This window comes from Protopterus annectens, chromosome 7.part0 (assembly GCF_019279795.1).
Source record: "Protopterus annectens isolate FY-2018-M chromosome 7.part0, PAN1.0, whole genome shotgun sequence".
Classification (NCBI taxonomy): Eukaryota; Metazoa; Chordata; order Ceratodontiformes; family Protopteridae; genus Protopterus; species Protopterus annectens.
The window spans coordinates 647,701,473-647,715,393 of NC_056739.1; the positions used below are offsets into that span (position 1 = coordinate 647,701,473).

The 13,921-nt window shown below is 43.1% G+C and overlaps 1 protein-coding gene across 1 annotated transcript in view; it reads left to right on the forward strand.

Annotated features, from left to right (window-relative positions):
- Nucleotides 1-13,921, forward strand: part of ANXA2 (annexin A2) — a 301,172-nt gene that overhangs the window by 31,591 nt on the left and 255,660 nt on the right. The window contains exon 3 of the mRNA XM_044076313.1: nt 10,745-10,858. Within this exon, the coding sequence (XP_043932248.1) occupies nt 10,745-10,858 (114 nt within the window). The remainder of the gene's footprint in view (nt 1-10,744; nt 10,859-13,921) is intronic.

Sequence of the window (13,921 nt, forward strand, 5' to 3'; positions counted from 1 at the left end):
AGATTCTACTTGGACAGAACCAAAGTTATCAGAAAGCCGAGAGCAATTACTAGTGGCATATGCTGCAGGATCACGAGAGCAATTACTAATGGCATATGCTGCAGGATCACAAGGAAAGGCTATCTCAAAGCAGACATTTCAAAGTGGATGGGCCACTGCATTCATTTCTGCTACTTATGCCATGGCAAGCCAGTGCCTAAGGGCATTATGCCACATTCCACCAGAGCTGCAGCCACTTCAGCAGCCTTTTTCAGGTGAGTACCAACCAAGAAATTAGGCAGCTACTTGGAGTTCAATGCGCACCTTTTACAAAGCACTGACATCTGCCACTCTACCCCAAATCCAGGGCAGGCTTTGTCACTGCAGTTCTGCAGGGTCTCATAGCCGCTCCTAATGCTGTTTAGCTCCAGCCTCCCAACCGTAGCTTTGGGAATCTACCCAAATGTAATGACTGCAACTGTGAAACACGAAGAACATATTACAGTTGTGTACACTTACCATAAATGTAGATGTTGAGTGTGTATTCACTGTTGCAGTCCAGGTTACCCATCCGCCATCCCCCCTTTTCTTCTGATGGAACCTATGTGGTATATTTGCTCTTGGATGAAGGTAAAGTTTGTATTGCTGCATGTTACTTGAGATAGAGAACCCTTTATGGGGGCACCTGACATCTGGGGCAAGAGGTGTCGGCTGCTGCTTTTATACCCCTGACGTCAGGGAAGGGGTGACTACAGCTGACACAGGACCCAAGACTTTGGAATTCAGGCCGACTGAGGGCAACCTGCCAGCAGGATTACCCAAATGTAATTACTACAACAGTTAATGCACTCTAACATCTACATTTATGGTAAGTGTACACAACTGTACTTTCTAACTTGTCTGGGGTACACCATAAACGAAAAATCACAACTGGTACCCTGTCAAATTATAATTCCTGGGAGCAAGCTTGAATACAACTTCCCAGATGGCTTGCCTCTCGCCAAAAAAGCAAATTCATTTGACAACTTGCTTCATACGAGTGGCCACAAAAACCCTGCTATCTGCAAGACAAATACTGCAAGCCTTGGGGTTCATGGCCACCTGCATTCTTCTAATTCCATATGCAAGACTGCATATGAGGAAAGCAGTATCTAAAAAGCCTATGGAGTCAACATTCTCAAACCTAGAAACAATGATGCCTATCATACCTTGCTTACGCCTAGAGTTCCTTTGGTGGGCAGAGGCCTGCCACCAAAACAAGGGACTACCTTTTTCACACCACCCCCTGCCGCCCAAACCCTAACAGCTGCATCAGACTATGCATGGGGGGCTCACCTGACAGGGAAGTGCATTCAGGGCAAATGGAACCAAAGTCAAATGCACCTGCATATCAATCAAAAAGAAATGTTAGCTGTACAGAATGCTCTGACAGCATTCAAGGACCAGATTCTTCCAAGACAACTAATGGTAAAGCTGGACAACACCAATGTTATGTGGTATATTAAACAAGCAGGGGAGTACACATTCTTACCCCCTCTGCAGACTAGCCATGGCATTGTGGAAAACAGCCTTGAGCTACCAAGTGCACCTACAAGCTCAATTCCTGCCAGGCAATATTAAATACACTGGCAGATGGACTAAGCAGAAACCTCATGGACCCACACGAGTGGAAACGAACCAAGGATTTTCAACATGTTGACAAGCAAATGGGGAAGCCCAGATATAGATTTGTTTACCTCTCCCCAGAACTACCAATTGGACAAATTTTGCACAAGGACTCCCCACAAGCCTGGAAAGTGGATGCACTGCCCTTCAGCTGGAAAAGCCTTCAGTCTATGCCCCTCCCCGGTCTGCCTCTACTCTCCAAAGTACTACTAAAAGTCAAATGGGACAAACCAAGGATGATTTTGATTGCTCCAGACTGGCCGTGCCAACACTGGTACCCCCTCCTGTGCAGTGTCACTGTCATCTCCATGGGCACCTGCTTCAGACTCCTTCCCTGCTGTCTCAGCAGGAGAACCAGATTCTGCACCCTCAGCTACCAACACTGAACCTTGCAGCCTGGCTAATTACTTAGCCTCTCCTTTAACATCCTTCAACAAACCTGTGATGGATATCATTTTAGAGGCAAGGAGGCCTGGTACTAGAAAATCTTGTGCTGAAAAATGGAAAAGATTCTGTTCTTGTGCTGAAAAATGGAAATGATTCTGTGCCTGGAACTCATCTCAAGGGATGAGCCCAGCAGTGTCCAATTTACCTCTGGTTTTACAATACTTAACTGAGATGCTTCACAATGGCCTGTATTTTTTTCCTCCATTAAAATCCACGCCTCAGCCATTTCAGCTCATAACACAGAACCTCCCATCTTCTCTCATCCACTGCTCAAGCAGTTCCTCAGAAAATGTGAGACCACCCAGGAGAGCTCCAACCCCAGCCTGGGACTTTAACTTTGTCTTGGAGAAACTCACTCTACCTCCTTTCAAACCAGCTGCTACTGCAGGCTTAAAATTTCTTTCTTGGAACAGCTTTCCTTTTAGCAATCACTTCAGCTAGAAGAGTATCTGAATTACAGGCCCTTATTGCAGTAGAGCCTTTCATCATCTTTCATGCGGACAGGGTGTCACTCAGAACCAATCCATCCTTCATGCCCAAGGTGATATCCAGTGTGGCACTTAATCAGTCCATTCATTTGCCAACCTTCTTTCCCAATCCACAGAATAAAGGGGAACGGATACTGCATTCCTTAGATGTGCACAGAACTCTTAGATTCTACTTGGACAGGACTAAGCCTCAAAGGAAATCCGAACAACTGTTGGTAGCATTTGCTGCAGGGGCAGAGGGGAAGGCTATGTCAAAGCAAACCATTTCTAAATGGATAAGCCATTGCATTAATTTCTGCTATAAGCACCATGGAAAACCTATCCCCCAGGGGATCAGACCTCACTCCACAAGGGCTGCATCTAACTATACTCTACAGCCTTTCTCAAAGGCATCCCTACCAGGGACATCCTAGAAGCTGCTACCTGGAGTTTTGTACTTGCTTTCACCAAGCATCATAATTTGCTAATTTTCTCTTAAATCTAGAGCTGGCTTTGTCACTGCAGTCTTGCAGGGCCTTATAGCTGGCCCTAATGCTATCTAAACTCCTCCCAACCATAGCTTTGGTAATCTACCCAAATGTAATGACTGCAACAGTGAAACACTAAACATAGTACAGTTGTGTAACACTTACCATAAATGTAGATGTCAGTGTATTCACTGTTGCAGTCCTTGTTACCCTCCCTCCAGCCCCCTAATTCTTTTGGCTATACCTCTACTTTCCTTTACTATGCTTAAGCCTTTTTGGTGTATTTGCTTTTTTGTTGGAGGTATATTTTTGTGCTTTTATGTTTAATTGCTTTCCATTGGGGGCACCTGACATCTGGGGCAAGAAACTGTAATGGCGTCTGCTGAATGTTTTATACCTATGACTACCTGATGTCGTGGAAGAAGGGACAGCATCCGACACAGGACCCAAGACTTTAAGGTTGACTGAGGGCAACCTGCAAGCAGATAATGTAATGACTGCAACAGTGAATACACTCCAACATCTACATTAATGGTAAGTGTACACAACTGTACTTTGGGTTTCCAGCTCTAAGGTCAGAAGTAGGGTACCACCACTACCATCTTGGAGGAGGTTTGGGGGATAGGGTCCCAAAAACTATAGCGGCTCTTTCCTAGGTTGAAAGATGCTTGCCTCCATAGAAGCTAGCAAAGCTTGCTTTGCAGCATAAAGGCAGATGCAACATTGCTTGTTTGTTTCCTCCCTAATGTTGAAGATTGTACTAAAACACAAAGTAACTTCTATAGTGAGCTGGCATTTGTAAAGATGCCCATCAGAAAACTGAGCAAGATCTATTGTGTCTGAAACTAATGGTGCCAGTATACATGTGTGGAAGATGCCATGCCCATTGTCTAGTGCAGTTGACCATTCCTGGTCATCTAACCGGACTCTTGTCCAGTCTGACCCTTTATCCACATGTAAACATAATTCTACTACTTTTTATCACTAGTAGAACACAAAAGCTGTTCCTCACTAAGGAAGTATTATTCCAAAAGCTCAAAGTTGGAATTCATTGAAGCATTTGAATGTTAATTCATGTTTTACTTTACAATTCAACCAAACATTTTTTTTGTCTGCTGAAGATGCATAATCCTTACACACACACACACACACACACACACACACACACACACACACACACACACACACACACACACACACACACACACACACACACACACACACAGTTTCTAATTCTTCTGTAAATGTATACCTTTTCTTGGCACACATTTGAATCCATGCTTTTGGCAGCAAATGCCACACGGGTCCTTGTTCTTCTGTGCTTGCTTCTGTACTTTATACAGCTTCTCATAACTTTACTCTCCTTATTACCTTTAGGAAGAGGCATTGACAATGCCTTCTAAATGTTCAAAATGGTGTACAATTTCCCTTTTTTGATTGCATTGTAGCCTCCATCCTCCTTGGTAAACACATTCTAGAACATTCCCACAAGGAAACTGTTGGTGAGACCGTCTTGTAAAGGTGCAAGAGAGCCCTAGAAAATGGGCTACAGATTTATTAGAACTAAATTCAGTTGGGTATACACTTCAGAGAAAGTCTGCTGCTGCTTGGTCACTGGTAAAGCAACAGTACTGCGTACTGGGAGAGGCAGCAAAGAGGGTACCAAGATGAAGTGGCTGGGAGGAATGGGTATATAGAGCTGTGATTGAAGGGAACTGAATTATTTTTGTTCAGTGTAAGCTTAGACATGAGGAAAATACCATTGGGGGAAAAGTTCACTGTAGCATGGAAGTTGTATATGATAACCAAAAGAGTTGGTTATATTCAAAAGGAGCAGGGTGGAGTAACAAAGCTCTAAAGAATGAGTAGATCGCAGCAGGTGATGGTCCGTGCCAGATGAGCAGGAGTTTTATTTGCGTACAAGGCCAGATTCATAAAGTTTAGTGTACCCTTTCTGACTGAATAGAAGGTACAAACATTTATGTAAACTGTTGGAATCCTGTGTGTGTGCATGTGCAGCTGTGTAACTTAAGTGCTTGTCTAGCTTCTTTCTAAAATCATGTCAGTAAAGCCCTACTTAGTTGGGTTTACCCTATTAAAACTAATGTTAATTTACATTTTTTGGATTTTAGCACAGCTATACAGCTTCTTTGCCATTTGAGCTACTGTGTAGTAAACCTAATATAAACTGGGACAGCCAATATTCAATTTTCTTGGAATAGCTTGGTGGACAGTTGACTTTAGTTTGTTTTTGTATCGTGCAAAAAGCACACAAGTTTTAAAGACTGGTAAACCACCTAGTAAAAGCAAGAAGTGGCTGTTTCCTAGTAAAAAGCATCCAGATGTGTATCTGGCCAAGGTGCCCATGAGCCCCTTCATGCGAGACATTTGCACTTGTCCAAGAGTGTAAGCAGTCTTGGCAAACTACATCTAGTGTACTAAAATAGCTTTGCGCTCACACCTATACATTGAATTTGTTATGATTTAACATGTGATAACCTTAACTTCACATCAATACCACATTTATTAATGAATTAATGTTTGTTTTAAAACTTTCAAAAGTTTCTCACACTGAAAGAAACTAACACAACTGCAACATTAGCAAAAACTATGCACTAATTTTGCACAGTATGTGTATAAAACCAAATATATGTGGAAAAGGCAGTGCATCCAGAGGTAAGTCTCCCATTTCCAGTGTGTAAAATGTCCTGGAAGTAGGTCCATTATGACTATTTGTGCTTGGTGTAGAATTACTAATCACCATAACTGTGGCTGTCAGATTTACTACCCCATGACTGCTGATAGCACAGATGACCACAGTATGACCACACATAATGGAGCCAATCAATTTAGCTAATACACCAAAATAATTTGGTGTAAATTGTATGCAACTTCACACTACCAAGCAGCATGATCCCACAGAAATGGTTTACTCTGCCCTTTTTTAGGTCATACTCCAGCTGGATCCAATTCCAGGAGCTTTTAACAGTGTTAAATATGTACATCCTTGGGAAGCCCTTTGTAGACCACAGTAATGTGCACCATTCAGCCTTGCAGGCATATTGTGCAAGGTGAAAGAATTCTCAAACTTCTTGATAAACCTGAGTCTTCAAGGTTTTTGTGAATCCTGCTATAGATGCAAGTCTATTTGTCCATGGCAGCTGTATGTGAAATTGGTTTGAGATCATGGTACTGCCACATGAGCAAGCATGCCCCGAGCTAAAATATTACATACATTTTGGGATATGAAGGCAGATGAAGCCATAATAACTTCCACTATTGGCTGTCCTGTACAATTTGGTATGAATAGGAGAGCTGCTTTCCCCACCTCTTTGCAAAGTTGTGTCCTAGGGCAACTGCCTTTACTCACCGTTCCCAGGAGTCAAAACTGGCTCGCCAAATAAGCAGATGAGTGCAAAAGTAGGGAACACTTTTTCTAAATCCCACTGAGACCATCTCCCTTCCAGTGGTAGTTAACATTGCACATGAACAATAAAGTAGAGCTGACCATACCTTCAATGTAAATTACAGCATTCTGTTTGACAACCTCACACACTCACCACAATAATAGATTAGAACCAAAAGTTAAGTTGTCCTCTACAAGGATTCCAAAGTCTCATCGTATTTGATACCATGTAGCCACTGTTGTCTGCAAAGTATATGGAGTTGCTACATGGTCATCTGTGGGGTCGAGCCATGACAGGGAGGTACTGTCTGTGTACAGCATCAGACCAGTTGTAGAATACCGCATTCTATAATGTACTGACATGCTATCTGATGCATCTTAATGTATAAAGATTCCTCAGAATGAAATTTAAAGGGCTCAAAGGCCTGAAAGACTGCAGCAGTGCTCTCCATTAGACCTGTACCTAAGGTGAAGACAGAAAATCAAACTACTGTGAATCTAAAGAGGCATTAGAATTCCCTTTTTTAAAGCACCTTTATTGAACGGTTACTTGTAACACAGGCAAACTTGCATTCCTATAAAAGTAATCCAACTATATAGTTAACATAACAAGCCTACTTTGCATATTACTATATGTCATATAATCTAAGCAACATTGCATAAACTATTCAATTCCTGCCTTTTTTTCTTAAAGGTGTTTTGGGTTTTTTTTTTTATTATTATTAAACCATCACTTACTACATGGGCAATCCTACATTTGTATAAATGAAACCAAACTAAGTTTGAAATTCTTTGCTTAGAATATCCCTCTTGTTTTGAAACATGGGTGAGTTTTACCTGTATAGCAGCTCCCAACTTGCAAGCTCCCTTTGTATTGGCCTGGTCTTCAGAGAAGTAGATTCCAAACTGGAGAGTACCCAGAGCCAAAACCCTATGGGACTCCGCTCGTGACTGGTCAGTCTGATTTGAGTTGGCTACTTTCACACTGTGGGCTCTCTGAGCCAGTTTGCAACCCACCTAGTGATATAGGGGTTTGATGCCTAGCTTGGTGAGTTTTTCTATGATTCCTGAGTGGGGAATGGTATCAAAGGCCTTGACCAGATAAAGGTAGGCTGTATTGAACCACCTTGCCTTCATCCACAGCTGTGGTGACTGACTCAAAGGAGGTTGACCAGGTTGAGCAGACATATCAACCCTTCACAAAACCAAACTGTGTGGGATCCGTAGTTTACAATTCCCTATATCCTTGTTTTAGTTCCATGATGCATTCCATAGCTTTGCACATCAGGCTCATCAGGCTAATGGGGAGATGGTTCTCAGGGTCTGTAGTCACTCCTTTGTGGAGGAGGATGACTGCAGCAGTGCACCATTCGGTAGGGACAACACCAGAGGGGAGGCGGTGACTGAACAGGGCACACAGATGAGGTGCCAATTCACTCTGTAGTTCATGTAGAACACTAGCCAGGGATATGTCAGGTCCCATAGAAGCTATATTCTTGGCCTTGGACAGTGCTGTTTTAATCTGTGCAGCAGTAATACTGGGTGCCTGGCAATCTACTGGCATTGTGATTGGTCCTGTGGGGGGGGTGGTAAAGTTGGCACTGAATCTGCCAGTATATTGGCAATATCTGTTGGCTCAGTATAGGAGGTACCATTGTGTAGTAGCTCAAAGCAAGTCTGTGTATTGCTGTGGAGGTTCTTTACATAAATCTAGAAGGCCTTGTGGTTGTCTTTACTATCTGCTGCAATTCTGTTTTCATAGCTAGCTTTAGAGGATTTGAGGGATCTCAACTTTTTGTTGAGGCTGATGAGGGAGTTTTCCAATCTTGGGGGCTTCCTTATTCCACATCAGTTTCCTCCTGTTGTAAAACGTATGGCAGGGGACCACTAGATTGGCCTTTTTTTTTTGGGAGGAGAGCGTCCTGGTTCCATTACGTATGGCGAGATCCATGCAATTGTGTACATGTTTGTACAGTGCATTGGTATAGGATTCTGTGGTCATGCAACTATTCTCCATTTGCATGGATGCTGTGAAGTTAGCCACCTCTCTTTAGGAGCCCAAAGTTAGCTTTGGAGGAGGAGTTTTTCATGGTGGTTACCTTTGCGGGGGGTGGGTGGGATGGGAGAATGTAGATTTCCAAGGTGATTAGTTTGTAGTTGGATCTAACCAGGGGGGAAGTTGACTATTGGTGTAGAGCACTGGTCGCCCATGTTAGTAATGACCAGGTCAAGATGTTGCTACCTCTAATGGGGGTAAGAACGAGCTTGTCCAGGGCATTGGAATTAATGAATTCCAAGAAATGTTGGGCAAGTGTAATTGGTACAAGAGTAGCTTTCCCAGTTAATGGAGGGGTAGTTGAAGTTGCCCAGTATGGGAGTGTTAGGTTGGACCCTAATATTCTCCAGGGTGCTTAGAAATGTGGAGTGTGAGTCTTGGGACATGGTTGGGACCTCTAGCAGGCTACAACCTGAATCGCTGTCTTACCCAATGTTGGCTGCACCTAAAGTGTGTCTGATGCGTTATGTTGGGCTACCAGTCTGGAGGTGTGTGCATCCTTTATGAATATGGAAACGCCACTACCTTTGGAGCTTCAGTCCAAGTTCTGGGGCCAAAAGGTGTGCAAGGAGTTGTAGCCTGGTAGTGCAGGGGTGCTTTCTGCTGCTTTGAACCAAGTTTATTGCAGCACAAATGTTGAAGTTCTCCATTTTAAGGAGTGATTCCAGTGAATGAATGCATTTTGTGATTGAGTTTAGCAGCATGACACTCAGGTTTGTAGCTGTTACAGTGGTAATTTGGTCTTTGGAAAATCACCTAAAAAAGGTACTATAGGTGTCGGAAGAGCCTTGGCCTGTATCCAGAAGCCCTGGGGTGACAGATGCAGGCCATCTCTGCCAAAGCATAGAAGTCAGTCAATCATGTTATCCCAGGTAGACAGATACTGGATCCCCTTAGAATGAGACCAGAAACTAATTGTTGAAGTCCCTTTCTGCTTGTACTGTGGTATTCTGGGTGATGGTAGGATCCTGCCTAGGCTACATAATCCAAGTGCTCTTCCATGTCTTATGTAGTCCAGGGAGGTACATCTCTGGTCATTCACACCCACATGTACAATGTCAAGAGAGTCATATTTGTACCTGTTGAGGGACCAGAGTAAGTGCGTTGTGGCAGATCCTGGCACCTGACAGGCAGCTGGCTGTTACTTCCTCCTTCTTCAACCTAGTGAGTGGGACAGTGTGCCTCACTATAGTCACCTATGACTAGGTGTGCTGAGTATGCTGTTCTGCCTTAGAGGCTTTGAGTGGCACACTGTTTAGGGGGGAGTGGAGTGGCACACTGTTTAGGGGGGAGTGGAGTGGCACACTGTTTAGGGGGGAGTGGAGTGGCACACTGTTTAGGGGGGAGTGGAGTGGCACACTGTTTAGGGGGGAGTGGAGTGGCACACTGTTTAGGGGGAGTGGAGATGGTGCATTTCTGCCTTGGAGGTCTTTGCTGTTTGGGTAGATTTTTTTGAAAGCCTCAAGAGTCTTTAGTGGATGGGGAAATAGAAATTTCACCCTGGGGATCACTCCAGTGGCTACTCAACAGAGGCACTGGGAACTAAGTTCAGGTGGCAAGATGCCAGGGTAATCCTATGGGCTAGGCTTGTAAAGGCTGCAGGGCCATTAGCCTAGTACACACCTATGAAACTAAAGTTTTTTTTATCCCCAACTTCATGCCTGTTTCTCCTTTTAATTTAAATTTAGCCCTTCAATCCGTACCTCCCAAAAAGGAATTGGATGATATGGGGTCTGGAGGTATCAAGACCCTGCATAGTCAAAATTTCTTTAGCTTTTTCACCAAACCTATGAACTTGACATCTTTTTAATACGTCATTGAATTCTTGAGGCTGCAGTCTTTTGGTATAATAAGTCTTTGATTTAGCTATATGGAATCTTCCTGTTTGATGATAAACTGTCTCTAGTTTATATATGTACACACACTAGAATATTCATATGTATAATGTTGCGACAGCATATCTGAATGTGCTGAGTGGGCCTAGTGAGAATGTAGAGAGCTTTCAGTGTTTTTTTCTGTTCCTAAACAGCATCTTGGTGGTTTTCAAACTTGGGTCTCCAAACACAGATGGAGAAATCTTGGTGCTGAACATGTAGGCAGGAAAAGATCAGTTTAGAAAAAAATGTCATTTAATGTCCAGAGACTGTTTTACCTTAAAATAATCCTTTCTTTAGTATGACACTTATGCTGTCCATTGGAGTAATTCATGTGTTCCAGTAAAGTGTTTATTTTCTAGGAGCTTGCAAATGTTCTGAAGAATGCGCTGTCTGGTAACCTTGAAACAGTAATTTTGGGCTTGATGAAGACTGTACCACAATATGATGCATCAGAGTTAAAGGCTTCCATGAAGGTAAGTGATATACAGTTAAGTCTGATCTTTGACTCTGTTATCTGATACTCTGAAAATATTTACAAAATGCAATTTACAACAGTCACATTCTTGGTATCGTGCATAAATTTGTAATTGTGTAATAAAAGAACTGACACAATGCACTTTTTGAAAATGCAACTGTCACACTATTATGTAATTCAGCTCATAACCTTTGTGAATAAAACCTTAATTTTGTGAATAAAACCTTAGAATACAGATGAAGTTTGTCTGAACAGACCTACAGACACCACCCTGCACTGAGCAAGCTGCCAGTGGTTTGATAGATGGCTCTTGTACCTTTTGAATCTCATTGACTGCTCCATCCCAGGACCCAGCAACCTGCAGAATACTTTGCATTGTACTTTATTTGCAAATGAAGGTGTGCGTGAACTGAAGGTGCTGTGCGACACTGCAATAACTCCCCACCCCAAATAACTTCAGCTATTCTCGTTATGGCCATATTTTTGGGCAAGGGCCTAGAAGTAATCTGTGCAAGGCAGAACCCAGCAAGGGGCAATGGCATGAACAGGAGCCTATTTAACAGTGGAGAAGATGGAAACTAGCATTGCTGAGGTGTAAGGGTGAAATCCTGCAACTGTTCCACAGTCTTAGTACATATTGACATTAGCACAGCAACGTCCATCCTTGCCTTCAGTTCCCAAAATGTTGTGGGTCCCTCCTGTTAGCTGTTGGCCTTGTTTTTTACTTAACCTGACATTTAATTATCCAGAACTTTGTATTTGGTCTCAAGTCATCATCATCTTTTGGCTGTTCCCGTTGGGGGTTGCCACAGCAGATCACCTGTTTCTATTTCTTCCTGTCCTCTGCATCTTGCTCTGTCACACCCACCATCTGCATATCCTCTCACCACATCCATAAACCTTGTCTTAGGCCTTCCTCTTTTCCTGTTACTTTCAGCCTTAGCATCTTTTTCCCAATATACTCAGCATCCCTCCTCAGCACATGTTCAAACCAATGTAATCGTGCCTCTCTGGCTTTGTCTCCAAACCTTCCAGCCTCTGCTGACCCTCTAATATACTCCTTCCTAATCCTGTCCACCCTAGTCACACCCAGTGCAAATCTTAACATCTTTTTCTGCCACATCAAGCTCAGACTCCTGCCTTTTTGTCAATGCCACTGTCTCCAACCCATATAACATAGCTGGTCTCACTACCCTCTTGTAGACATTCCCTTTCACTTTTTTGCAGGTACTCGTCTGTCACAAATCACTCCTGACACTCTTCTCCACTCACTCCATCCTGCCTGTACTCTCTTCTTCACCTCTCTTCCACACTCACTGTTACTCAACTATTGACCCCAAGTATTTAAACTCATCCACCTTCGCCACCTCCACTCCTTGCATCCTCACCATTTCTCATCCACACACATATATTCTGTCTTAGTCCTGCTGACCTTCATTCCTCTTCTCTCTAGAGCATATCTCCACCTCTCCAGGGTCTCCTCCACCTGTTCCCTAATCTCACTACAGATCACAATGTCATCTGCAAACATCATAGTCCAAGGGGTCTGATCTCGTCTGTCAACCTGTCCATCACCATTGCAAATAAGAAAGGGCTCAGAGCTGATCCTTTATGTAACCCCACCTCCACCTTAAACGCATCCATCACTCCCACCGCAGACCTCACCGCTGTCACACTACCCTCGTACATATCCTGTACCACTCTTACTTACTTTTCTGACACTCCTGACTTCCTCATACAATACCACAACTCCTCTAGGCACCCTGTCATATGCTTTCTCTGTCTACAAAAACACAAAGAAACTCTTTCTGATATTCTCTGTACTTCTCAAACACACTCAGAGCAAAGATCGCATCTGTAGTGCTCTTTCCCGGCATGAAACCATACTGCTGATCACTAATCACGTCCCTTCTTAACCTTGCTTCCACTACTCTTTCCCATAACTTCATGCTGTGACTGATCAATTTAATCCCTCTGTAGTTACTACAGCTCTGCACATCCATCACCCTTATTGGTCTCAAGTATGATTGCAAATTCAGATGGGATGTTTTAATTCACTGTTGCACATGGCTGCACACATTAATTTTGACAACTTTTCCTTTCTACCTAGTTTGTAACCAGTATGATATAATGCCTTTTTCAAGTTTTAAACCCTTCTCCAAGATGCCATCACTTTGCTTTTGGTTTTTCTGAGCTTGTAGTTGCTCTGTGTAAATCTCTGCATATTTTATTATGCTATTTAGGTTTCATTAGCTTACCTTTGCCATTTGTGTGTTTGTAGCAGTTTTTGAGTGAAGTTCCAGAATTCATGATGTAAAATTTTGAGTGAAGTTCCAGAATTCATGATGTAAAATTTAGACTTTTTCATCATCTCTAGCTTCTTGGTGATCTGTCTCAGAAACATCAGGTTGGTTCTGTTGCATCATAATCTGAATATCAACTGCTCCTCTCCCATCTTACTGCCCACACTTGTGAAGTTTCCTTTTGATGTTCGTGTTTCACTGTTGCAGTCATTACACTTGGGTTATCCGCCGGCAGGCTACCCGCAGTTGGCCCGAGTTCCAAAGTCTTGGTCCAGCGTCTGTTGCTGTTGCCTCTTCCCTGATGTCAGTGCACCAGGGGTATAAAAGATGCAACCGACGCCATTTTCTCCAGTCTTTCTTGCCAAGTGGTGCCCGAAGCAAAAGCAGTTCAAGTGCCAGTAGGCAGACTCCTAAGATTTTCGAAATTGAGTTTCAGAACCAAAGTCTTCAATAAGCTAAGTACCCCATTGGGGAAACTTTTTCTTGCTCCAGACCGATGTCAGTTGTATTTCTTGTGGGAAGCAAATGCCTCCTAAGGACTTTCCCTTACTGTATTCCTTGCCTAGGCCTTGACCACGACGTTAATAGTTGTTGGTTTTGTGCTAGATTCAACAAACGCACTATTAAACGTCAGTTTGATTTTGCTTTACTTTATTTTGGCCGAAGGTTTAATTACATAATGCCATTGGAACAACCGACGACTGGAATTTATAAAAAAGGCAAAAGGACAGGCATCCGAGGTCCAAAACTGATGAAGC